Genomic DNA, 27,779 nt, shown 5'->3' on the forward strand with positions numbered 1-27,779 from the left:
CCTAGGTTTAAGTCTTTTTTTCTGATGGACATATCTAAAAAGATGCAAAGTTGGTGGTGAAAAAATTGTCAGCTCAACTGGCATGTGACACAGCAGCATATCCTCCTTCAGTTTCTGCGGCTGCCAGGAAAAAATAAAACTTTTCCTAAGAGACCCACTGCTGATGGTGATGCAGATCAGTAAGCAAAACCTAATGACATCTGGTTGGGTCTGAAAGATCTGCCTACAATGAGTGACATGTCTACCATGACTGTCTGATACGGTCACCATTCAGAGAATGGTGGATGATTATTTTAGGGATAGCATACAAATAGGCATGTCACACAGTCCATTTTACTAAGGCAGGAAAAATTGTGTGAAGAAGAGGATGCACACACTGATGGGGATGGTGATGACGATGATGACATCTGATCTTACCTATGTTGTAAAGCCAGTTTATGTATGGGATCATTGCCACCAATGTCCACTGTGCATTGACAGCTTGTTTTGTGGGGCATCCAAACAAACCAATCATTTCAGCCACAAGTGGCTGAAATGATTGGTTTGTTAAACTGTGCATGTCCTGTTTCATATATACAACATAAGGGTGGGTTGGAGGGACCAAGGACAATTCCATCTTGCACCACATTTCTTTGCATTATGTGCTGGTTGGGGCATTGCTGTCTGACATTTGTAATGTTATTGTTTATGAATGTCCAGAAATTGTAATGGCCAAGGACAGCATCTCCTGCATGCCCCTTTCTGAACCACCAAATTGATGGGGTGGTCATCTGGCTGACATCACCTCTGCTGGAACAGGATTGGTGCATCCTCCTTTTTCTACCTTGCTGATGTGTTGCTCAGGTGCCGGTTCACACGTGCTTCCGATTCTGCTGTGAGTCTCCTGTTCAAGTCGAGTATCCAGTTCCCCAGTCTGCGTTGTTTTGCTCCTGCCATTTGTGTCATCCAGGTGGCAGAAGCCGCACCTCAGCACCCAGTGTTTGCAATCCAGTGTGCTGCTGCTTGTGTCAACAGGGCAGTGCAAGCCACACTGCAGCGTCAAGTGTACGCATGCCAGCGTACTGCTGCTTGTGTCAACCCGGCAGTACAAGCCACACATTAGCGGCAAGTGTACACAAGCCAGTGTACTACTGCTTGTGTCAGCCCGGTAGCACAAGTCACACAACAGTGACATTTAACCAAGGGTTCTCAGCCCTCAAGGCTACTATGCGGCCCAAAGGCCACATCCTGCTTACTTCAGCCAGTGGCTGCACCAATTATCAACTATCAATTCTTAGTTCAGCCAGCACCAATTATCAACTATCAATTCTTCAATCCTCAAAGGGTACCCCAACCATCTTTGCAGAGTCCTCAACTTTATTTATCACTCAGTTTTGATTTCGCCTAGGAATCGTGACAGCCAGGTAGCTGGATGCAACCTTTTGGCCCTTAACTAGATGAAAAAAAATCAATATTGTGAGCTGTGAGGTGGTCAAAATTGAATGGAAATTAGTGGAAATAAATGTAATTGAGGTTAATAATACTGTAGGAACAAAAACAGGCCCATTTTATGTGATTTTAGCTGTTTTTATGATTTTTTTTTTTAGAAAAAAAATAAGATCCAAAACCAACACACGGAAAGGCTGTTTTGGCAAAACCAATCCAGATCCAAAAACCAGAGAAGATACAGATCCAAAACCAAAACACGGGGGTTGGCGCACATCTCTAATTTAAACACTGTTTTGTGGGTGTGCATAAATTAGCCATTGCGATCTCCTTTGCAGCATGAGAGCTCTCTGCATGTGTAGAGAGCTGCAGTGTTTGAGGCAGGTCAGACTTGGCTTACAAGCTGCTGGCTGGCCGATCTGCGTTGATGTTACCGATGTTTACGCTGTTGTACCCTAGGCTCTGCTATGCTTTGGAAGAAAGTATAATTTAGCAACTTCGGTCCGTGAGAGAATGCAGTTTCGATTGCATTGGTGTAAATCTCGGAAGCAGGCACAATGCACGTTACACACATTGGTAGGATTACAGCAGTTGATGAGATTTTGGTGACTATGGGGCCCGGAGGTGGGGATGCCTAGAGATTCTATCTCCATCTACAACAGAGGCCCCTGTTCTGGCCTTACTAGCATGTGTTGGGGCTGAAACATGAGCAGGGATGCCATGTTTGGCTTTAAGCTATGAAACGTACAGCTCAACTGTTGCTGCAATGTGCCAGCACTGGCCACCACACATACTCAGAACAGGAATATAGTGGCCTTATGAAGATGATCCATATTGCCTTCCCATCCCAAATAATGTTATGATTCTCAGTAATGGCATGTTAAATCCCTGATTGTAAGGTGTAGGTAAATGTTCTTGGGCAATTATGGCTAACAAATAATGTATCTCCATTTTGATTGCTCCACTTCAATATTTGTGAAGTAATAAAGCTCAGAGAATAAAAATGTATAGTGAGAATTGATAGAGTCAGTTTATGGGGACCGTGACTAATCTAAGGCTGCTGGACTACACCCTGGTCCCTTAACCTATTGGCAGATTGCTAGATATATGTATTATCCAAACAGAGTGCCAAGCAGGATAAAATACATTTGGCAAGAGTACAGGTGATGTTAGATGTGTTTGGATAAGGGGTGAGCGGGTTCGAATTTCAGAAATCCGAACCCCCCCGAGCCGAGGCCGATCCGAGTCAGGCTCAACTTTTCTGCCTGACTCGGATCTGAAATCGAGGCAAAACGTCATCATCCCGCCATCCGGGTCTCGCGGGTTTTGGATCCTATATAAGGTACCCGCGTCGGCGCCATTTTCTCACTCGGCTGTGGACAGTGAAGAGGGAGGGTGGGAGTTAGGGCTGGCTGGGCTGTGTAGTGTAGTGTAGTGTAGTGTTGAGTAGTGTTGTGCTGTGCTGTGCTGCGCTGTGCTGCTGTTGTCCATAGGGGCTGTGTCCACTACTTCAAAGTCCATAGGGGCTGGCTGTGTTGTGCTGTGCAGCTGTTGTTAATAGGGGCTGTGTCCACTACTTCAAAGTCCATAGGGGCTGGCAGGACTGTGTTGTGCAGTCAGTTGTCCATAGGGGCTGTGTCCACTCCAAAGTCCTGTGCAGTGTCCCAGTCCTAAAGGGGTGCTGTAGTGTTGTCCAGGGGGTGCACTGTCCATCAGGGGTGCTCCCCCCAAGTGCCAAAAAAAAATAATTTTTTCTGTGTTTGTGTATTGGGTGCGCAGTAGCCGCACGTGCATCAACAAAGTAGTGCCAAGTGTGCGCCTGTGTCATAAGTAAAGGGCCAGCTGGCTTGACCGTTAAAGGGTGCTGTAACCCCCAAAGTACACTCCAAACCAAATAAAAAAATATTTTCTGTGTTTGTGAATTGTGTGCGCAGTAGCCGCACGTGCATCAACAAAGTAGTGCCAAGCGTGCGCCTGTGTCATAAGAAAAGGGCCGGCTGGCTTGACCGTTAAAGGGTGCTGTAACCCCCAAAGTACACTCCAAACCAAATAAAAAAATATTTTCTGTGTTTGTGAATTGTGTGCGCAGTAGCCGCACGTGCATCAACAAAGTAGTGCCAAGCGTGCGCCTGTGTCATAAGTAAAGGGCCGGCTGGCTTGACCGTTAAAGGGTGCTGTAACCCCCAAAGTACACTCCAAACCAAATAAAAAAATATTTTCTGTGTTTGTGAATTGTGTGCGCAGTAGCCGCACGTGCATCAACAAAGTAGTGCCAAGCGTGCGCCTGTGTCATAAGTAAAGGGCCGGCTGGCTTGACCATTAAAGGGTGCTGTAACCCCCAAAGTACACTCCAAACCAAATAAAAAAATATTTTCTGTGTTTGTGAATTGTGTGCACTGTGGCTGCACGTGCATCAACAAAGGAGCAGTGCCAAGCGTGCGCCTGTGTCCCATAAGTAAAGAGCCGGCTGGCTCATTTCTTAAAGGGTGGTGTAACCCACAAAGTGCACTACTCTCCAGCAAAAATAAAAAAATATTTTCTGTGTTTGTGTGCGCCTTAGCCGCACGTATATATCAATATAACATAAATGGAGGACCAAACTTTCTCCGATAAAAATAAAATAGGGAAAGATCAAGAACCACTTCCTCCTAGTGCTGTTGCTGCTGCTGGGAGTTGTTCATCATCCCAGAGAGGAAGTAGGAACACCACTACTTTTACTAAACAATTGACCCTCCAACAGTCCCTAGCGATGAGGATGAAGTACGACAGCAGTCATCCTGAAGCAAAACGTATAACTGAGGCCTTGACTGCTATGTTGGTGTTAGACGTGCGTCCGGTATCCGCCATTAGTGCAGTGGGATTTAGACAATTGATGGAGGTAGTGTATCCCCGGTTCCAAATCCCGCCTAGATTCCACCTGCATCCTCAAAGCAGCAGCGACAAGCGTGCGTCTGTCTGTTAAAGGGTGGTGTAACCCTCAAAGTGCTCCAAGAAAATAAAAAACTATTTTTTTTATGTGTTTGTCACTTGTGTGCGATGTAGCCGCACGTGCATCAACACAGTAGCAGCGCCAAGCGTGCGCCTGTGTCATAAGTCAAGGGCCGGTTTGGACATCTGGTCCGGACTGAAGGACGTGCCAACAATATCTGACAAGTCTACTGTCACTGCATATGATACTGTCCTCAAAGCAGCAGCAACAAGCGTGCGTCTGTCTGTTAAAGGGTGGTGTAACCCTCAAAGTGCGCTCCACAAACAATAAAAATATTCTTTTTTTTCATGTCTTTGTGAAATGTGTGGGCTGTAGCCGCACCTGCATCCTTAAAGCAGCAGCGACAATCGTGCTTCTGTCTGTTAAAGGATTACATCGGTGATAGCATCCAAGTAGGCATGTCAGACAGTCCGTACCTGTACTGGCAGGAAAAAGAAGCAATTTGGAGGCCCCTGTACAAACTGGCTCTATTTTACCTGAGTTGCCCCCCCTCCAGTGTGTACTTCGAAAGAGTGTTTAGTGCAGCCAGGAACCTTGTCAGCGAAAGGCGTAGGAGGTTGGTTCCACAAAATGTGGAGAAGATGATGTTCATAAAATGAATTATCAACTCTTCCAGGGAGACCAGCCTCCAGAACGTACAGAGGGACCTGTGGTTGTGGATTCCAGCGGGGACGAATTAATACTCTGTGAGGATGAGGATGTACACAACACTGAAGAGGGTGAGGAATCGGTGGATGAGGAGGATGAGGACCACATCTTGCCTCCATAGAGCCAGTTTGTGCAGGGACAGATTAATTGCCAGCTTGTTTTGTGGGGGCCAAACGAACCAATCATTTCAGCCACAGTCATGTGGCAGACCCTGGCGCTGAAATGTTTGGTTTGTTAAAGTGTGCATGTCCTGTTTATACAACATAAGGGTGGGTGGGAGGGCCCAAGGACAATTCCATCTTGCACCTCTTTTTTTTCTTTGAATTATGTACTGTTTGGGGCCTAGTTTTTCAAACTGCCATCCTGTCTGCCACTGCAGTGTCACTCCTAGATGGACCACGTGTTTGTGCCGCCCATTCGTATCTTTTAGCATAGTCATCCAGCTACCTCGGTGCAGCCTTTTGGATATAAAAACACTTGTGAGGTGTGAGGTGTTCAGAATAGACTGGAAATGAGTGGAAATTAAGGTTATTGAGGTTAATAATAGCATAGGAGCAGAAAAACACACAAATTCTGTGATTTTAGCTGTTTTTATGCTTTTTTAAAAAAAAAAATACAGATCCAAAACACAAAACCCAGAACCCAAAACACGGAAGGGTGGTTTTGGCAAAACCAATCCAGATCCAAAACACGAAGAAAGATCCAGATCCAAAACCAAAACACGAAAAGTGGCCGGTGCACACCCCTAGTTTGGATACATAAGATACTCTAACTAAAGCATCTTCTATCAGCTCCCTAATAAAGTGGTGTTTAGTTGCAATGTTGGAGACCCTCTCTGAACTAGAAATGTTCAAATTACACTTGGGGCCTGATTCAGCAGCGATCGCTAATGCAACTACATGCGCAGATCGGGCGATCGTTTGCCATTACGCATGCATATAAGCTGCACTGTGCGTGTGCTGCAATTACAATGCGATTACAGGCACACCGAGAAATCCATTGTAGAGTGAGCTACAGGCTGGGAGCTTTTGGAGGGGGAGTGGTCATAGAAATACAAGAGTGTCTGTACGTTTGAACGCCGTTTCATGGTCGTGCATAATTTAGCCACAGCAATTGCATAAACTGCTTGAGTACTTACGTGTGACAAGATTTGCAGTTTCTGAGGCTGGTCAGACCTGGTGTAAATGTTGCGTGATGGCCAGATGTGCGTCGATGATACAGATGTATATGCTGGAATGCGAGGTACTACGAATGTGAGAAAGCTGCAGTGGGTGCCACTAAGCCGACGGAGCTGTGGCAGGCATTAGCATGCATTTGCACCTGCGTTCCGTGAGATTTCACAAACAGATGGAGAGTCTCAGGGCATGAGGAACACCAGGGAGAAAGATGTGTGGAGACGCTGCACATGTGCGGTAGAGAACGCTGGCTTAGTTACCTTTCTACAGCATGTATGGAGGCAACTCCAGAGCGATCCTCTTTGAACAATAATTGCATTCTGAATAAGAGTAACAGGAATCTTTAGGGTGTAGTTTGTCAATATTGAAAAGCCAGGAGCAACAATTTTTATTTACAATGTTTAAAACCTGGCACTGCCTCTGTAAATTAGGGTGGTTGGAAGTTATGTAATGAAAGTTGGGTTTTATATATTTAGGCACAAGACAAGGGCATAGCCAGAACTTTCTGGGGCCCCTAGCAACATTTTAATGGAGCCCCCACCCCTCTGCAGTGGTTGTCCATTTTATGCCCCATAGAAGTGCACTAGTTCAGTTTATACCCAATAGTAGTACCCTAGTCCATTTTGTGCCCCATAGTAGTTCTCTATTTCACATTATACCACACAGTGCCCCAGTTCATATTATGCCACGTTGTAGTGCCCTCAGTTCACAATATGCCACATTATAATGCTGCAGTTAACATTTTGTGACACAGTGTTCCCAGTACATATTATGTCACACTACAGTGCTTCCAGTTCATAGTGAGACATAATACAGTGACCTCCAGTTCATATTATCCCACATTAAAGTGCTCCATGTTCAGATTATGCCACATTACACTGTCCTCCATTCAGATTATGACACATTTCAATGCCCCTTTTCATATTATGTAACATTACAGTGTCCTCCAGTTCATATTAGTCCACATTACAGTGCTCCCAGTTCATTTTATGAGACATTGCAGTGTTGCCAGTACATTATACAGTAACATCTACTACACACATCCCTTACCAGTATAACATAAAGAGGAGAGAGATAATGTGCTAACCTGTTGGGAAAATAACAGTTAGAGGGGCCTATTCATCATCACTTAATTTATACAAAAGCAGGTGAAAAATAAAATTTTCACCTAATTTTGTATAATTTGTGTTAGCCCTATTCATTCCTGTAACACAGGAGATATCTCAGATATTGCCTGGTTACAATTGTGCATCGATAATTTCCAGTCCCCATACTATAATATGGGGATGTAGAGATTATGAAATTCATCAAGTTCCAAAAAAGCATTTTTTTCGGAACTTGACAGTGATGCTGTCAAGAGATCTAAAAAGATCCATTTCTGCTGTGTCCACATACCTGCCTGATGCTGCCTCCTGGCTCCCAGAGCAGTCTTGTGAGCAGGTGCAAGAGGGCATTGCAGTGGCGGCCAGCAACAGCTGGTGTGATCGGAGAGTGCTGGTTCCCTTCCTGCTCAACGTCTGTTCGGGAGGAGGGGGGGAGGATGTGGGCCAAGTCTCCGGCAGGAGCAGGATATAATTTGCCTAGTAGGTCCTCCACACAGCAGCAACGGCAGGGGTCCTACAATGAGCTGCAGATCTGACCAGGGGGGAGGTGAGGGGGGGGGGGGGAGTCTCTGGCAGGATATTACTTGCCTAGTAGGTCCCCCACACAGCAGCAAAGGCGGGGGTCCTACAATGAGCTGCAGATCTGACCAGGGGGAAGATGGGGGGGCAAGTCTCTGGCAGGAGCAGGATATTGCTTGCCTAGTAGGTCCACCGTACAGCAGTGGCGGCGGGGGTCCTGCAATGAGCTGCAGATATGACCAGGGGTGGGGGGGGGCAAGTCTCGGGCGGCAGCAGTAGCTTTACCGAGTTGGTCCCCTGCACAGCAGCAGCAGCGGGGGACCTTTTTGGTGCAGCAAGTATGAGCGGGGGTGGCACAGTGTCTGGTGGCTGCAGCTGAGGATGGGGGTGATAGACACCAACCGGCAGGGTTGGTGGGCAGGAGGTGGATGGGCAGATAGGCACGGGGGGAAGGAGGTGTCTCTTCTCCTGCTCCAGTTTAGGCTCTATTAGCAAGCCTGTTTTCAAGCTTGAAGACAGGCAGTGAAAACTGATGAGGAATAGGAGCAATGTCTGTCAATTCTGAAAAACTGACTTTGCAGAAACAGATAGTTCAAACTATAATTATCACAAGTGATAATTATGTTTTGATGAATAGGCCCCAGATTCTGATTTGTTTGTAATTTGTGTCTCTACACTTTATTCCTCTCCAAGCTTTGATAATTTTCTCCTATATCCCATTGACCTCTTAATTTATATCACTTTAATGGCTGATGATGATGATTCAAGTGTACCATTCCAATTGCAGCTTTTGAATCCTACATGGCAGCCCCACGTCCAGTAGCGTCACAAGTGCGGGGAGTGCAGGCCACACCCGGGTGTCACCCGCCTTCAGTGACAGAAGTTGGGTGCTGCACTGTATAATTAAGTGCAGCAGGTGGCTCCTCACACTGTAAGGGAGCCAGCCAACACTGCATGCACTTACGGCACCCCCCCTCCCCCTGCATCCAGGCTCCCGGTGAAAATGGAACTGGGGGTTCGGCCACGAGTCCAAGCCCCCTTCCCGCATGGCCACGCCCCTTCCTGCAAGGCCATGTCCTTCCCCACACTGGGTGGCACCGAAGCAGAAGAAGGGATGGGGACTTAGCAGCTTCTACCTGAGAGTGATAGTTCCTAATGCAAGAAATTCCAGTTTCAGTGGAGAGCTTAATATCAGCACAATGTCCCTTTCTGAGACAGTCCTTATCTTGTCTCTGCTGCCAGTTCAGTTCACAAAGATTTCACTGATTAGCTCAGCTGTGTCTGTAAAACCTGGTACACACTAGACGATGTGCAAATGACGCAATGGTTTTTCTGATTTCCATTCATCACTAGAACAAACCATATACTGCGTACACCAGTGGCGTAACTAGGGGGGGTCGAGCGGGGCGTGTGCCCTGGGCAACGTGGCAGGCTCAGCAGAGGGGGCACCAGCCATGGCATTGTTACCCGCACCGCCTGCTCTCCGCTCCCCTCCCCCGCACCGCCCGCTCTCCGCTTCCCCCCCAGCACCGCCCACTCTCCGCTCCCCCCCGCACCGCCCGCTCTCCGCTCCCCCCCCCCCGCACCACCCGTTCTCCGCTTCCCCTGAGTGCAGTGAGTGCCTGCAAGCTGCTGGTGCTGACTGTTGGGGGAGCTGCAGCAGAGACGCGCAGCCCCTCCAAGGCAGTCCTCCTGGCACTCTGCAGCATGCTGATCCTGAGAGGCTGAGAGCTGCTGCCGGCGCCGGGTGACACGTGGATAGTGAAAGTTCTCCATCCCCAGCGCTCTGCAGCTTCACCACTGGTAAGTATTGGGGGGGTGTATATATGTGTCAGCGTGTGTATCTGTTTCAGCATGTGCATGTGTGTATCTGTGTCAGCATGTGTGTGCATGTGTCAGCATGTGTGTATATGTGCCAGCATGTGTGTATATGTGTCAGCATGTATGTATATGTGTCAGCATGTATGTATATATGTGACAGCATGTATGTATATATGTGTCAGCATGTGTGTATATATGTGTCAGCATGTGTGTATATATGTGTCAGCATGTGTGTATATATGTGTCAGCATGTGTGTATCTGTGTCAGCATGTGTGTGTATCTGTGTCAGCATGTGTGTGTATCTGTGTCAGCATGTGTGTATCTGTGTTACTGTCAGCATGTATGTATCTGTGTAAGCATGTGTGTATCTGTGTTACTGTCAGCATGTATGTATCTGTGTCAGCATGTGTGTATCTGTGTCAGCATGTATGTATATATGCGTCAGCATGTATGTATCTGTGTCAGCATGTATGTATATGTGTCAGCATGTGTGTATCTGTGTCAGCATGTGTGTGCATGTGTCAGCATGTGTGTGCATGTGTCAGCATGTGTGTGCATGTGTCAGCATGTGTGTGCATGTGTCAACATGTATGTGTATATGTGTCAGCATGTGTGTATCTATGTCAGCATGTGTGTATCTGTGCTACTGTCAGCATGTATGTATCTGTGTAAGCATGTGTGTATATATGTATCAGAGTGTGTATATATGTGTCAGTGTGTGTATCTGTGTCAACATGTATGTATCTGTGTCAGCATGTGTGTATCTGTTACTATCAGCATGTATGTATCTGTGTCAGCATGTGTGTATATAAGTGTCAGTGTGTGTATCGGTGTCAGCATGTATGTATCTGTGTCAGCGTGTGTGTATCTGTCAGTGTGTGTGTGTATCTGTGTCAGTGTGTGTGTGTATCTGTGTCAGTGTGTGTGTGTATCTGTGTCAGCGTGTGTGTGTATCTGTGTCAGCGTGTGTATATCTGTGTTAGTGTGTGTCTGTATGCGTCTGTGTCAGCGTGTGCGTATCTGTGTTAGTGTGTGTCTGTGTCTGTCTGTGTGTGTGTCTGTGTATATGTCAGTGTGTGTATATGTGTCAGTATGTACTGTATGTGTATATGTCAGTGTGTATGTATGTGTATATGTCAGTGTGTATGTTTGTGTATATGTCAGTGTGTATGTATATGTGTCAGTATGTACTGTATGTGTATATGTCAGTGTGCATATGTCAGTGTGTGTGTATATATGTCAGTGTGTGTATGTGTATATGTCAGTGTGTGCAGCGCCGTAGCAGGACAGCAGTGCGCCCTGTGCTGCATTTCCGCCCTTCTCGCTCACCCCCACCCCCCTCCTCCCCCTGAGCGCTTACCTTTTCCTCTCTGAGGTGGGTGGAGGGCAGGGATCTTCGCCGGCATCACTGGTGTGTGCCGCGCAGCACTGCAGGTCACTTTCAGCAGACCTCTCCGGTGTCGGGCAGTTCGTGGCTGTGCGGAGGCACCGGCCGCGCCACCCTCCCTACGGCCCTGAGTGTGTGTTTATGTGTCAGTATGTACTGTATGTGTATATGTCAGTGTGTATGTATTTGTGTATGTCAGTGTGTGTGTATATGTGTCATTGTGAATATATGTCATTGTGAATATATGTCAGTGTGTGTGTATATATATATATATATATATATATATAAAGTGTGTGTATACATGTGTCAGTGTGTGTGTATCTGTGTCAGTGTGTCTGTGCTGAGAGAGAACGCGGGGGGAAGATGATGGTGTGAATGAGAGACGACGCAGGGAGGGAGCTGATCACCTGACTGAGAGATGACGTAGGGGGTAACTGACTGCCTGACTGAGAGACGACGCAGGGGGGAGCTGATCGCCTGACTGAGAGATGACGTAGGGGGTAACTGATCGTCTGACTGAGAGACGACGCAGGGGGGAGCTGATCGCCTGACTGAGAGATAACGCATGGGGCGGAGGTGACGGTATGTTGAGAGATGAGGCAGGGGGGAGATGATGGTGTGCTGAGAGTTGACACAGGGTGGCGGTGATGGTGTGCTGTGAGACGACACAGGGGGGAAGCTATGGTGTGGCTGACGGATGATGCAGTGGGATGATGGTGTGGCTGAGAGACGCAGGGGAAAGGAAGTTACACAGGAGGCACGAGTCTGGTTGAACCGCTGTTGTATGATGATGACACTGTTATTATTCTCACACGAACAGGCATCTTCCGGACGATGTGACCTACATGAATAGTGAATACCGACTGAAGACGCCATCATCCCAGGGAGGATACATTTCTTCAGAGGTTCCATGTTGTGAGAAACCACCGCAGAGGTAAGGTGCATATGGAATGTAAAGGAATGTGCCAAAATATGGGTGTCGTGTCATGTTGGCACGCCCCATATTCAGTAGCCACGCCCCTTCTGGTAGGTGACCACACCCATATTTTTGGCGCGTGCCTTCGGCATGCAAGATATATTTGTAGTATGTGTGGGGGGGGCACCAATCTGAAATTTGCCCTGGGCTCTGCAGACCCTAGTTACACCACTGGCGTACACAATATGCAATCCTCCACATGACGGAACAATATATCTTGCATCATTTCGTCATTAGATCGTTAATGATATATTGTTTGTTTATTAAACACCATACGACAATCTTAACTATCTCTGGAAAATTTTAATAATGTTAAATTAACAGCATGCAATGAGCCGACTGTAGGAAGAGAAAATGGAGGATATGGGAGTGGCTGAGGTCGACTTCTTCAGAGCCCAGATTGGAATGACATATTGTCTGGTCGTCTGGTTAGGCAATTTGCACAATTAACTCAAAAACGTTAAAGATATCTTCTCATCTACCGTGCAGTACAGCAGATGAGAAGACGCGAGGAACGTGCAAAAGTGCCTACACATACACTCTACACCATGTAGTCAATATGTCTTTTCAATTCAGCTCTAAATGACAGATCATCCAATATATTGTCTAGTGTGTACCCAGCTTAAGGGTGAAATGGGAGTGCTGGAGATAGATCATGTCAGGGTGGAGCTTTACTGATAGGAACAGACAGAGACCGCCAGCTATAATATCACTGATGAATCCTGCTTTTCAGGCTGGGCATTGGGTGGGATTCAATTGTTTAGCAAACTTGGTAGACAACTATATGGCCTGGGTCCGGGGTCTGCTAAGCCTTTGGGCCCCATAACCATGGCACCCCCTGCACCCAATATATGTATGCCCATGGCACAAGATAATAAATGCACTGGTAGTTTTTCTGTTGGCAAGTGATGATATGAGAGAAAGGACATTGAGGAAAGCCATTAGAAATGACATACCTGTTACTTGTTTTGGGATTCTGGATCCATTGGACAAAGGTTCTTGCTGCAAATAAAAAGATATATGCTTTTAACAGTGGACACATGTCACAGGAATATATGTAAAACCATAGAATATTTGATCTTTCAATAGACAATCAGTATTTACTGTAAGTGGAGTTAAAACAGATGATCATCAGTGAAATCCACATTTTGCTGTGTTTTGTTGTTCCTAATCTAAATAATAACAGATCAATAATTGTTAGTTGTGAAATATGAGCACACACTTATACAGATAGGGATTTTTATTCACTCCATATGCCAGTTTTCTGGTTTGCACCATCTCCCCTGCAACTGCTCCTCACTACGTAACTCTCCATGGTCCCATCCCCCCACCTCCTGCAATCCATGTAATATATATGGACAGTACAGGTGCCATAGGAAAACAAATATCAATTCACGGACAGCTTAAATTAAATGAAGGGACAGTAGGTTCTGGCCCATGTGGACATTTCAAAGAGTGTAAATATATTTATATTATCACTACTTATATTATCACTACCATCAGGGACACATATGAATTGCACAGGTTCTGTGGCTGGCTTACACTGCATTTCCCCTGATTTTCATCAGCCACAGAATCTGTGCATGACGGCCACGCTGTGCTTTAGAAGACTCCCAACGAAACGGAAGCTGCAGGTAGACAGACATGTGAAGGTGTATATGAAGTATATCTGTGGTACCACATCAGAGTAAATGAGTTGTGGGTGCTGCTGGCGCTCTCTCAAATCCAGGCACCCCAAGTTACAGCCTGATCAGACCAATGGTTGATCAGGCACTGGCTGGGTGGCGCTAAGTCTGGGGGGACCCTAGAGAGATTGGGACACATTTTCCCCCTTAATCCAGCTCTGCACCATGTACACTGTGCCATGGGCAGGAACCTAGGCTACATAAGGTATGATCTGGCTCTGGGATGGACAAAAATAAGTTCCCATAAGAACAAACAGGGAGCAAGAGGCACAGAGAAAATCACAACAGCATGAAAAGCCTGCAGTAACCAGAGGGTTAGTCAGATGGCCGATAGTCACGCAGATGATCCGATGCAGTGTCCTCAGACACAGTAGCGTATTGGAGAAGCCGGCAGGAGGGGTCTATTTACACAAAGACGCCTCCTGCACCATTAGCATATTCTCGCACAGCCGCAGCGTACAAAGACGCAGCGGACAAGTGATATGCGTCTGTCTCTGAATCAGGGTCTAAAAAAAAGTGAAGTTAAAGCTGAAAGTAGGGGCAAATATCATTACTGTAGCTCCAAAATAAATGGGACGGAATAAGTTATAGTATTTCGTAAGTAATGGTCCTAATATCGATATGCGTTCGGCACCCCGACCGCCAGGATGCCAAAGGTAAGTAACAGGGAGGGGGATAGGCTTATGGTTAGGCAATAGGGGGCGGATTAAGGTTAGGCACTAAGGGGGAGGGTTAGGTTTAGGGTGTGAGGAGGGGGAGGTTAGGTTCAGACACAAGGGGGGAGGTAAGGGTTAGGCACCAGAGAGGGAGGGTTAGGGTACAGGGAGGGTTAGCATACCGACCAACAAGTGTCGGTATGTTAACCCTGTTGGGATCCCGGCGTCGGGGTTCTGACTACCAGGATCCCGACTGTCTGCAGATACGCACAGAGGGGGGGTTTCTGAGTACCCAGAACCTCCCCCTGCCCGCCAATCACTAAGTGTAGTGTGAACAGCAGTGAGTGCGGTCCGCACTACACACTAACAAACACACCGCCGTCATCGGGTAGTACACTTGTACTACCCGGCGTCGGTGTGTTTATTTTAGCAGCCAATAAGATTCAGACAGACTCATTGGCTGCTGCATCCACGGAGGGAACCGGCTGGAGCTCACTAATGAGCTATGCCTTCCGGGTGATGGGAGAGACGTCATGACGTCACTTCCATAGTACAGAGCGGGCCGGGAGGTAAGTTGTGGGGGTTTTTTTGTGTGTGTGTATATGTAAGGGGCACAGGCACTGACACTGGCACTGCATAGGGGGGCACTACTGGGTACACTGTATAGGGGGGGGTGGCCGCTAATAGGGGCACTGTAAAGGGGAGGCTCTACTGGGGCTTCTATATAGAGGGGCTGGCTGCTACTGAGGGCACTGTATAGGGGGGTGGTCCATTCTGGGGGGCACTGAATAGGGGGACTACTACTTGGGACACTATTTAAGGGGTGCTACTGGGAGGACTACTATTAGGGGCACTACATAAGGGGCACTACTGGGGGGATTACTACTGGGTGAACTGCATAGGTAGACTACTACTGGGAGCACTATATAAGGGGCACTGCATAGGGGGGACTACTACTGGGGGCTATATATAAGGGACACTACTGGGTGAACTGCATAGGTGAACTACTACTGGGAGCACTATATAAGGGGCACTGCATAGGGGGGACTACTACTGGGGGCACTATATAAGGGGCACTACTACAGGGGCCACTATATAAGGGGCACTACTAGGGGCACTACTACTGGGGGCTCTATATAAGGGGTACTACTGGGGCCACTGCATAAGGGGGACTACTATATAAGGGGGCGCTATATAAGGTGCACTATTGGGGGTATTATATAAGGTGCACTACTGGGGGCACTGCAAAGGTGGGACTACTACTGGGTGCACTATATTAGGGGCAATACTGTGGGTACTGCATAAGGTGGACTACTACTGGGGGCACTACTGGGGCCACTGCATAAAGGGGACCACTACTGGGGGTGAGGGGGGTCTTTAATAAATGATGTTGGCTGTATTTATTTGCCTGCTACATTCATTTTTTTAGTGATAGAGGTGTGTGTGTGTGTGTGTGTCTGTCTTTAGACCCTTTCCGGAATATGACAGTTGGGAAGCCGGCTGTCGGGATTAGGTCTGCCGGCTTCCCGACTGCATACCGAATAGTAGACCTAATCGTTTATCAAGCAGTGCGGCAGAACTTTCCCTGCTGAACTGCTTGTTTGTCAATGTTGCCATAACTTTTACAGTAAAATAAAAATAATCTTAAGTCTGTTACACTATTCAGTCTCGGGCAGCATGTCACCCATACATAAACCATACTTACCTACAGTACTTTCCTGTAACGTCAGGGATACTTTAGAATCTTGGGTGGCTCTCCTGGATGCTCGTAAAGGTATGCAAGTCTCCTGGAGGTCTTCCATCGATTCCTTATGCTGCTCACTTTCAGAGTGAAGTGGGTGGTTCGGGTGGCTTGATGATCCTATCATCATGGCCCCGCAACTTGTCTTAAATATGTCAGGAATTTCGACACTGTATAGTGGGGAAGTGGGGCCACAATGATGCAATCAAGACATCATGCCCCACACACAATTCCTACCTGGCTGCTCCATGCTTCCCCAAAACATACCAACTGGTTGCTCCCTCCCACGAGTAACAGAAGGAGCTCCATGGGTGTTGTGAGTGGAGAGACCTGTGGTGGAATGGCACAAGTTGGGATGACCCCGGGTGCCACAAGTGATGGTGGAGGGTATGCGTCATAATCCGGTGCAAGTGTTCCTCCAGAGGACGGTGAGCCAGGAGGTTCGGGTGACTAGGGGAGTGACTGGACTAGGTCTCCTAGTTGCGGCCGAACCCAGGTTTGGCTAGACCTGCCCAGAGGCGCGGAGTCTAACTCACTTGGTGGTTTTCTCCAGTGACCCCTCCAATTGGGATTTGGTTTTCCACTGCACTATGTGAGCAGGTCGCGGCCCTCTGGACAGGTACCTGGGAATGGCAGAAGACCGGAAACTATATTACATGAAGTTATTGCTAGAACACTGGAGTTAAACTGGAACACAATTAGAAATCCTTATCACCGGCTTGCATGAGATTACTGAGAAATGTACTGAGAATCGCTCAGAAAACCAGGAACTGATTAGCACAGCAGCTCAGAGAGATGTGGACTCTGGCAGGTACTGGAGTTTGCTAAATATTCAGGTGCTGGCTGCACAGACAAACACAGAGCAGAATGGACAAAGGCTTATACTGGGAAAACTAGAAATGCTGGTGCTGGCTACACAGACCAACACAAAGAGTGGACAAGGGTTGATCCTGCGAAAACGAGAAATGCTGACTTACACAGAAAAACACAGAGCGGGCTGGACACATGCATATACTGGGAATAATTACATATGCAGGTGCAGATATACACAGACAAACACAGAGCTGTAGACTGGCTGGGAATGCTTAAAGAGGCAGCTGGGAGCTAATTAGTACTAGCAGGTAATCTGACACCTTAGTAGCACATATACAAAGACACACAGACATAGAAAAACATGGTTACTAGGAGAGAACTAACTCTCGGACTGAGAATAGCAAGTAAGCTAATGCTGGAGACTTTAGAGAACTGTGAGCAGGCTGAAGCAACACACAGGCACTGGAACAAAGAAGTTGAACAGCAGTTACTTGAAGTTCTGGGGGCGGATTTATACCCAGAGGTAGCAGATTATTGGGCACAGCATCAGCTGACTGAAAACATGCTACCATTGGTTAGGAGGACTGTCACATGAGAGGAACTGTCATGGCGGCACCCATTATGGGAACCCCGATCCCCAAAACACACAGCCGACCATGGAAGTCCGCAAAAGCACCTAAGGCAGAATAATACTCAGCATCTCACCCCTCACTGCACCAGACATCTGACCACAAGAAAGTCAGGGGAAGCCGGCACGGAGGTGAGAGATAGCCGATCCTAGGCTGAACTGACAGTATTGATGCCATGGATAGGGGTTGGGGCACAAGTGAGGGGCAATGCCGTCTGTAGGTAATGACAGGACTCAATGCAGGCAGTTCTGACTGTGTCTGTGAGGGGTGGCAGGACCATACTCTATGTTTGCTTAGCAGCCATTGAGAGCTCTGTGGGGGGGGGGGGGGCTCCTCCAACTGTGGAAACAGAATTTAGGCTGCTTATAATTAGGGGTGTGCACCGGCCACTTTTCGTGTTTTGTGTTTTGGTTTTGGATCTGGATCTTTCTTCGTGTTTTGGATCTGGATTGGTTTTGCCAAAACCACCCTTCCGTGTTTTGGGTTCTGGGTTTTGTGTTTTGGATTTGTATTTTTTTTTAAAAAAGCATAAAAACAGCTAAAATCACAGAATTTGTTGGTTTCTCTGCTCCTATGCTATTATTAACCTCAATAACCTTAATTTCCACTAATTTCCAGTCTATTCTGAACACCTCACACCTCACAATAGTGTTTTTATGTCCAAAAGGTTGCACCGAGGTAGCTGGATGACTATGCTAAGCGACACGAGTGGGCGGCACAAACACGTGACCCATCTAGGAGTGACACTGCAGTGGCAGACAGGATGGCAGTTAGAAAAACTAGGCCCCAAACTGTACATAATGCAAAGAAAAAAAAGAAGTGCAAGATGGAATTGTCCTTGGGCCCTCCCACCCACCCTTATGTTGTATAAACAGGACATGCACACTTTAACAAATCAATCATTTCAGCGCCAGGGTCTGCCACACAACTGTGGCTGAAATGATTGGTTCGTTTGGGCCCCCACAAAACAAGCTGGCAATTAATGTGTCCCTGCACAAACTGGCTCTACGGAGGCAAGATGTCATCCTCATCCTCCTCATCCACCGATTCCTCACCCTCTTCAGTGTGTACATCCTCATCCTCACAAAGTATTAACTCGTCCCCACTTGAATCCACCACCACAGGTCCCTCTGTACCTTCTGGAGGCTGGTCTCCCTGGAAGAGCTGATAATTCATTTTGATGAACATCATCTTCTCCACATTCTGTGGAAGCAACCTCCTACGCCTTTCGCTGACAAGGTTCCCGGCTGCACTAAACACTCTTTCGGAGTACACACTGGAGGGGGGGCAACTCAGGTAAAATAGAGCCAGCTTGTACAGGGGCCTCCAAATTGCCTCTTTTTCCTGCCAGTACAGGTATGGACTGTCTGACATGCCTACTTGGATGCTGTCACCGATGTAATCCTCCACCATTCTGTCAATGGTGACAGTATCATATGCAGTGACAGTAGACATGTCAGAAATTGTTGCCAGGTCCTTCAGTCCGGACCAGATGTCCAAACTTGGTCCTGCCTGCCCTGCATCACCGCCAGCGGGTTGCTTAGGATACCTAAGTTTTTTCCTGGCAGCCCCAGTTGCGGGAGAAAATGAAGAAGGAGCCGTTGACGTGTCACGTTCCGCTTCAGCTGACAGTGTGTTCACCAGCAGGTCGTTGCACCTCTGCAGGCTTGTGTCGGCCGGAAAGAGAGACACCACATAGGCTTTAAACCTAGGATCAAGCACGGTGGCCAAAATGTAGTGGTCTGATTTCAACAGATTGACCACCCTGGAATCCTGGCAAAGCGAATGAAGGGCTTCATCCACAAGTCCCACATGCCGAGTGGAATCGCTCCGTCTTAGCTCCTCCTTCACTTTCTCCAGCTGCTTCTGCAAAAGCCTGATGAGGGGAATGACCTGACTCAAGCTGGCTGTGTCTGAACTGACTTCACGTGTGGCAAGTTCGAAGGGCTGGAGAACCTTGCACAACACGGAAATCATTCTCCACTGCGCTTGAGTCAGGTGCATACCCCCTCCTTTGCCTATGTCATAGGTGGATGTATAGGCTTGTATGGCCTTTTGCTGCTCCTCCATCCTCTGAAGCATATAGAGGGTTGAGTTCCACCGCGTCACAACCTCTTGCTTCAGGTGATGGCGGGGCAGGTTCAAGAGTGTTTGCTGGTGCTCCAGTCTTCGGCACGCAGTCGCTGAATGGCGAAAGTGGCCAGAAATTTTTCGGGCCACCCAAAGCGTCTCCTGCACGCCCCTATCGCTTTTCAGAAAATTCTGCACCACCAAGTTTATTGTGTGAGCAAAACATGGGACGTGCTGGAATTTGCCCAGATGTAATGCCCGCACAATATTGGTGGCGTTGTCAGATATCACAAATCCCCAGGAGAGTCTAAGTGGGGTAAGCCACTGGGCGATGATTTCCCTCAGTTTCTCTAAGAGGTTGTCGGCGGTGTGCCTCTTACTGAAACCGGTGATACACAGCGTAGCCTGCCTTGAAACGAGCTGGCGTTTCTGAGATGCTGCTACTGGTGACGCTGCTGCTGTTGCTGCGTAAGGTGATACATCTACCCAGTGGGCTGTCACAGTCATATAGTCCTTAGTCTGCCCTGTTCCACTTGTCCACATGTCCGTGGTTAAGTGGACATTGTGTACAACGGCATTTTTCAGGACACTGAGGACACTTTTTCTGACGTTTCTGTATAGTCTCGGTATCGCCTGCCTAGTGAAGTGGAATCTAGACGGGATTTGGAACCGGGGACACACTACCTCCATCAATTGTCTAAATCCCACTGCACTAATGGCGGATACCGGACGCACGTCAAACACCAACATAGCAGTCAAGGCCTCAGTTATACGTTTTGCTTCAGGATGACTGCTGTCGTACTTCATCCTCCTCGCTAAGGACTGTTGGAGGGTCAATTGTTTAGTAAAAGTAGTGGTGTTCCTACTTCCTCTCTGGGATGATGAACGACTCCCAGCAGCAGCAACAGCAGCAGCGGCAGCAGTAGGCGTAGCAATGCAGGATCCTCCAGAGGAATCCCGGATAGGAGAGTCAGTCATGCCAGTGACATGGCCTGCAGGACTACTTCCGATCCTGACTAAGGAGGAAATTGACGAGGAGGGAGTTGACTGTGTGGTTTGCAGGCGCTTGGATACAACAGGACAACGGGATTTAGGTGTCCCTGGACTGCTTACGGTCTTAGCCAAAGTTTCTGAACTTGACAGTAACTTTTTATGAACGCGCTGCAGGTGCCGTATAAGGGAGGATGTTCCTAGGTGGTTGACGTCCCTACCCCTACTTATTTCACCTTTACATATGGTACATATGGCAAGACAGTTGTTGTCCGGATTTGGATAGAAATATTGCCAGACCAAAGAGGTGGAATGTTTGGTCTTCTGCCCAGGCATGACCGTGATGGGCTTTTTCATCCCACGGACAACAACTGTCTCCCCCGGAGCCTGATTTAAACAAACCACATCACCATCAGAATCCTCCTCGCCAACTTCCTCCTCAGCGCCAGCTACACCAGTATCCTCATCCTGTTGTACTTCAACAGTGACATCTTCAATTTGCATATCAGCAAGTGGACTGTGGGTGCTCCTTTCAGCACTTGCAGGGGGCATGCAAATGGTGGAAAGAGCCACCTCTTCCCGTCCAGTGCTGGGAAGGTCAGCCACCACCACCACCACACTTGGACTCTCCTTGGGGATTTGTGATATCTTCTTAGAAAACACAGTTCTTCGCTGTGCTTTTGCCAGCTTAACTCTTTTGATTTTTTTAGTGGGAGGAGGGCTTCCATCGTCATGTGAAGCTGAACCACTAGTCATGAACATACTAGGGATCGACCTTAGCCGTTCCTTGCCACTCCGTGTCATAAATGGCATATTGGCAAGTTTACGTTTCTCTTCAGCTGATTTAAATGTCTTTTTCAAGGTCATTTTCCTGAACTTTGCCATTTGGGATTGTATGTGCCCTCTACTATGACATTGGGCATCGGCCTTGGCAGACGACATTGATGGCATGTTATCGTCTATGTCATGACTAGTGGCAGCAGCTTCAGCACTAGGAGGAAGTGGTTCTTGATCTTTCTCTATTTTATTTTTATCGGAGAAAGTTTGGTCCTCCATTTATGTTATATCGATTTGATATATACGTGCGGCTAAACACAGAAAATAATTTTTTTTGGGGTTTGGACTGGAGTGTACTTTCGGGGGTTACAGCACCCTTAACGGTCAAGCCAGCCGGCCCTTTACTTATGACACAGGCACACGCTTGGCACTACTTTGTTGATGCACGTGCGGCTACTGCGCACACAATTCACAAACACAGAAAATCATTTTTTTTTTGGTTTGGACTGGAGTGTACGTTGGGGGTTACAGCACCCTTTAACGGTCAAGCCAGCCGGCCCTTTACTTATGACACAGGCGCACGCTTGGCACTACTTTGTTGATGCACGTGCGGCTACTGCGCACACAATTCACAAACACAGAAAATAGTTTTTTTTTTGGTTTGGACTGGAGTGTACTTTCGGGGGTTACAGCACCCTAAACGGTCAAGCCAGCCGGCCCTTTACTTATGACACAGGCGCACGCTTGGCACTACTTTGTTGATGCACGTGCGGCTACTGCGCACACAATTCACAAACACAGAAAATAATTTTTTTTTTGGTTTGGACTGGAGTGTACTTTCGGGGGTTACAGCACCCTTTACGGTCAAGCCAGCCGGCCCTTTACTTATGACACAGGCGCACGCTTGGCACTACTTTGTTGATGCACGTGCGGCTACTGCGCACACAATTCACAAACACAGAAAATAATTTTTTTTTTGGTTTGGACTGGAGTGAACTTTCGGGGGTTACAGCACCCTTTAACGGTCAAGCCAGCCGGCCCTTTACTTATGACACAGGCGCACGCTTGGCACTACTTTGTTGATGCACGTGCGGCTACTGCGCACACAATTCACAAACACAGAAACTAATTTTTTTTTGGTTTGGACTGGAGTGTACTTTCGGGGGTTACAGCTCCCTTAACGGTCAAGCCAGCCAGCCCTTTACTTATGACACAGGCGCACGCTTGGCACTACTTTGTTGATGCACGTGCAGCTACTGCGCACACAATTCACAAACACAGAAAATAATTTTTTTTTTGGTTTGGACTGGAGTGTACTTTCGGGGGTTACAGCACCCTTTAACGGTCAAGCCAGCCGGCCCTTTACTTATGACACAGGCGCACGCTTGGCACTACTTTGTTGATGCACGTGCGGCTACTGCGCACACAATTCACAAACACAGAAAATTATTTTTTTTTTGGTTTGGACTGGAGTGTACTTTGGGGGTTACAGCACCCTTTAATGGTCAAGCCAGCTGGCCCTTTACTTATGACACAGGCGCACGCTTGGCACTACTTTGTTGATGCACGTGCGGCTACTGCGCACACAATTCACAAACACAGAAAATAATTTTTTTTTTATTTGGACTGGAGTGTACTTTCGGGGGTTACAGCACCCTTTAACGGTCAAGCCAGCCAGCCCTTTACTTATGACACAGGCGCACGCTTGGCACTAGTTTGTTGATGCACGTGCGGCTACTGCGCACACAATTCACAAACACAGAAAATTATTTTTTTTTTGGTTTGGACTGGAGTGTACTTTGGGAGTTACAGCACCCTTTAACGGTCAAGCCAGCCGGCCCTTTACTTATGACACAGGCGCACGCTTGGCACTACTTTGTTGATGCACGTGCGGCTACTGCGCACACAATTCACAAACACAGAAAATAATTTTTTTTTTATTTGGACTGGAGTGTACTTTCGGGGGTTACAGCACCCTTTAACGGTCAAGCCAGCCGGCCCTTTACTTATGACACAGGCGCACGCTTGGCACTACTTTGTTGATGCACGTGCGGCTACTGCGCACACAATTCACAAACACAGAAAATAATTTTTTTTTGGTTTGGACTGGAGTGTACTTTCAGGGGTTACAGCACCCTTTAACGGTCAAGCCAGCCGGCCCTTTACTTATGACACAGGCGCACGCTTGGCACTACTTTGTTGATGCACGTGCGGCTACTGCGCACACAATTCACAAACACAGAAAATAATTTTTTTTTTGGTTTGGACTGGAGTGTACTTTCGGGGGTTACAGCACCCTTAACGGTCAAGCCAGCCGGCCCTTTACTTATGACACAGGCGCACGCTTGGCACTACTTTGTTGATGCACGTGCGGCTACTGCGCACACAATTCACAAACACAGAAAATTATTTTTTTTTTGGTTTGGACTGGAGTGTACTTTCGGGGGTTACAGCACCCTTAACGGTCAAGCCAGCCGGCCCTTTACTTATGACACAGGCGCACGCTTGGCACTACTTTGTTGATGCACGTGCGGCTACTGCGCACACAATTCACAAACACAGAAAATAATTTTTTTTTGGTTTGGATTGGAGTGTACTTTCGGGGGTTACAGCACCCTTTAACGGTCAAGCCAGCCGGCCCTTTACTTATGACACAGGCGCACGCTTGGCACTACTTTGTTGATGCACGTGCGGCTACTGCGCACACAATTCACAAACACAGAAAATATATTATTTTTTTAGCACTTGGGGGGAGCACCCCTGATGGACTGAGCACCCCCTGGACAACACTACAGCACCCCTTTAGGACTGGGACACTGCACAGGACTTTGGAGTGGACACAGCCCCTATGGAGAACTGACTGCACAACACAGTCCAGCCAGCCCCTATGGACTTTGAAGTAGTGGACACAGCCACTATTAACAACAGCAGCACAGCACAACACAGCCAGCCCCTAAGGACTTTGAAGTAGTGGACAACAGCAGCACTACACTACACTACACAGCCCTATCTCCCACCCTCCCTCTTCACTGTCCACAGCCGAGTGAGAAAATGGCGCCGACGCGGGTACCTTATATAGGATCCAAAACCAGCGAGACTCAGAAGGCGGGATGATGACGTTTTGCCTCGATTTCAGATCCGAGTCAGGCGGGAAAAGTCGAGCCTGACTCGGATCTGCCTCGGATCGGGGGGGCTCGGGGGGTTCGGATTTCAGAAATCCGAACCCGCTCACCCCTACTTATAATATAGATTTACTTTGCATAGCAATGCAAGCTTGCCATGTGGATAGACTCTGCACCACTACATTGCTCTAAAAACTCTACAGGATACAACATTCAAGGTAGGTAGCCCTCAGTCTATAATACTTTACTTTTACCAGTGCCTCTGGCTGTCAGTGTTGTGGAACTATGAAGCACTAGGGGCATAACATGTGTGGAAGATGGTGGGACAATAGGATGAAATAATTACAGATACATATATTTCAAAACAGCACTGCCAGACAGTTTAAAAAATATAGACATTTTGCATAGCCATATGATATGTATTTCATCATGTTATGAAAGAAATGCACACCAAGATGCCTATTCAATTGACATACAGTATATTTAAATAAAATTTGGTTTATAAAACAATATAACCCTTCATCTGCCTCATGCATTAAAGTCAGATTCTAGGCAGACAAGCAGTAATCAGACTTGCCTCCCAAACTGCCTAGTGATCTTGACATGCATTCCAGATTGTGACAGTGGGACAGAGGCCCTGATGCAGAGACAGACGCTCTGAACAAGAGCTCGCTCTGAATCAGGGCATTTTTTTTTTTGTTCGGCCTCCTGACTGCTCGCATAGCTGTGGGTGACTACCCATAGCTATAGCGAGCGGCCAGGTTGATGCTCGCGATGGTCAAGACCATCGCGACCATCGGGCTTGCGACGAGACCCTTGTGGTAGGGTCTCGTGGCCGCAAGCCCCAGAGAGCTTCTGGCTCTAATAGAGCCGGAAGCTCTCCCACTGAGATCACTGGTGATGTCAGTGGGGCCGCCCCCAAACGGCAGGCATTCCTTCGGGAACGCCTCCGTTTGGCCAGCCATCCCCCCTGCCCGCCTACCAAATGGGGCGAGCTGTCAATCACCATGGACAGCTCGCCCCCTTTGGTGCGAGACCCGGAGCGACGGAGCACCCGTTGCTAGCCGGGTCTCACGCATGCGCGCGACGGAGCCGTCTCTATCGTGCGCATGCCTAGTGGGCAAACATCGACCCGGTTGCGAGCGCTCAGTGCTTGCGACCGTGTCTGAATCAGGCCCAGAGTCTTTAAATTGGGACTGTCCTTCTGAAATCGGGACAGTTGGGTGGTTAGGGTTGCTGAGTGGGAAGAGGGAGCTGATATGGATTACCCGTGTCTGAAACTCTGAAGGGACCGGGAAATGCAGGGGAGGGCCATGTGCCCCGCCATACCATAATCACGCACCATTATGTACTGACTGGGAGGCATAATGTGACCATGCCTCCCAGCATCCAGGCCCACCGAAAATCTTGATGGCCCAGTGGGTGGTTTACACTCTGCATAGGTCTCATAAGGGAATATCAAGCTACAGGAAATGGGACAGAAACACAAACCAACCATATACAAGAAATACATTATAAATAAACTCCATTCCAGGTGAACTTTATATTTTCTGATCAGAGGCATATAAAGAGAGGAGGGGATCCGTGTGCCCAGAGTCTATTGCGCATATGCAGGTCACCGGGGAAATGGCGCGGCAGCCATTTTCCCAGTGTTTTCCCTACTATGCATGCGCAAATCACCGTGAAAATGGCTGCGGCAGCCATCTTCCAGGCGATTTTTACAGCACTGATCAGGGGCGTATCTATAATGGGTGCAGGGGGTGCGGGGAACACGGGCGCCTGGGTCCAGGGGGGCCCCGCACCGCACACCCTGCACCCATAATATTACTTACCTCTCCAGAGTCCCACGTCAGCGCAGGGGTCCAACGCGTAAAACTACGGGAAAATGGCCGCGGCGGCCATTTTCCCATTGTTTGCGCATGCGCAGTACAGGAAAAATGGCCGCCGCTGCCATTTTTCCGTTGACCTGTGCATTCATTATAGACTCTGGGCACACTCTGGTGCCCAGAGTCCATAACTCCGGTGCTGGCCGCACACAGCTCAGTGCGCTGCCGGCCGGCCGGCAGAGAGAAGGGGGCCCGTTCGGAGACTGCACACGGGCCCCCTCCTCTCTAGAAACGCCCCTGGCACTGATACCGCCGAAATGGGACTCCGGAATGGTATTGAAAATATGGGTGCAGGGTGTGCAGTGTGGGCCCCCCTGGACCCAGGGACCCGTGTGCCCTGCACTCATTATAGATACGTCCGTTTCTTATTTACAATAAGCTGTATTATTACAGAGGAGGCAGTTTCAGCATTTCACTATGGCTATTATGTTCTGTACACAGGTGCAGTACTGAAAGCAGAAAGAAACAAGACATGAATTAGGTGTGACACAGATTGGGTTGTTGTTACCACAGGTATCTGTAAATAACATAATTGGCATATAAATAGGGCATACATATCATGGTAATCATATTAACATTGTTAGAAGTTACTTCCTGGTACTATAAGTGTTAATCTTAGTAACAGCCTATGTCTTTACCCCCTGTAGCCGTAAAATCTCTGTCCAAAGATCATTTTAGTAATTAGATGTTTAACAGTAAAAACAAAACGATTGAAATACAGGGAAACAAGAACTGTAGGAAAGTGAAACTACTTACTGTATACCGATTGTAATGATTATTATAATACTACATGTAAGATTTTTCCTACCTCTTCCTCAGTGGCTTCTACACAACACCCACAGAATGAGAACCAAGACATGATCACTCCGGGTGAGCTGCATGGAAAATGAAACTTTGATTAAAAGAGTGAAACAATCAGAGATTCAGCAAGATCACAAGACTGCAACATAAGAGAGCTGAGGACTGGTGACGTGACGTGTGCCTGGTGACAGCAAGAGAAGTTTAACCAGTTTCCTGATTGTTTATGGCTTGGCTCAGTATGGTGAAAGGCAGTCAGTGAAACCTCGTCTCTTTATTCTAGGAAATCAAGGAGTACTCTGATATTCTAGTGGGGAAAATGTAATAGACTACGAGTTAGAAAAATGTGCGAGTTTGCGGTAATAAACATGCAGGTTTGCACTCGCTGGATGTAATAAAGTGCATTAAGGTATACATTTGCATAAAACTCGGATCAAGCATTTTCGTCTCGTACAAAGTCGCACCCAGATGTTTTCCTACTTCAAACATACAACTCGCACAATGTAATAGGGTGCGAGCTATAAACTCGCACAAAACTTGTTAAAAAATTGCAAGATAATAGACCTGC

The 27,779-nt window shown here is 47.7% G+C and overlaps 1 protein-coding gene across 1 annotated transcript in view; it reads right to left on the reverse strand.

The window, feature by feature from the left end:
• LOC148540882 (uncharacterized) overlaps positions 1-27,374 on the reverse strand; it is a 50,583-nt gene extending 23,209 nt beyond the window's left edge. The window contains exons 1-2 of the mRNA XM_088473040.1: positions 27,222-27,374; positions 13,001-13,046 (exon numbers count right to left, since the gene is read on the reverse strand). Of these exons, the coding sequence (XP_088329166.1) occupies positions 13,001-13,046; positions 27,222-27,272 (97 nt within the window). The 5' untranslated portion in view covers positions 27,273-27,374. The remainder of the gene's footprint in view (positions 1-13,000; positions 13,047-27,221) is intronic.
• Between the last annotated feature and the right edge of the window lie 405 nt (positions 27,375-27,779).

Source organism: Taudactylus pleione, unplaced genomic scaffold (assembly GCF_031769625.1).
Source record: "Taudactylus pleione unplaced genomic scaffold, aTauple2 ptg000016l, whole genome shotgun sequence".
Lineage (NCBI taxonomy): Eukaryota > Metazoa > Chordata > Amphibia > Anura > Myobatrachidae > Taudactylus > Taudactylus pleione.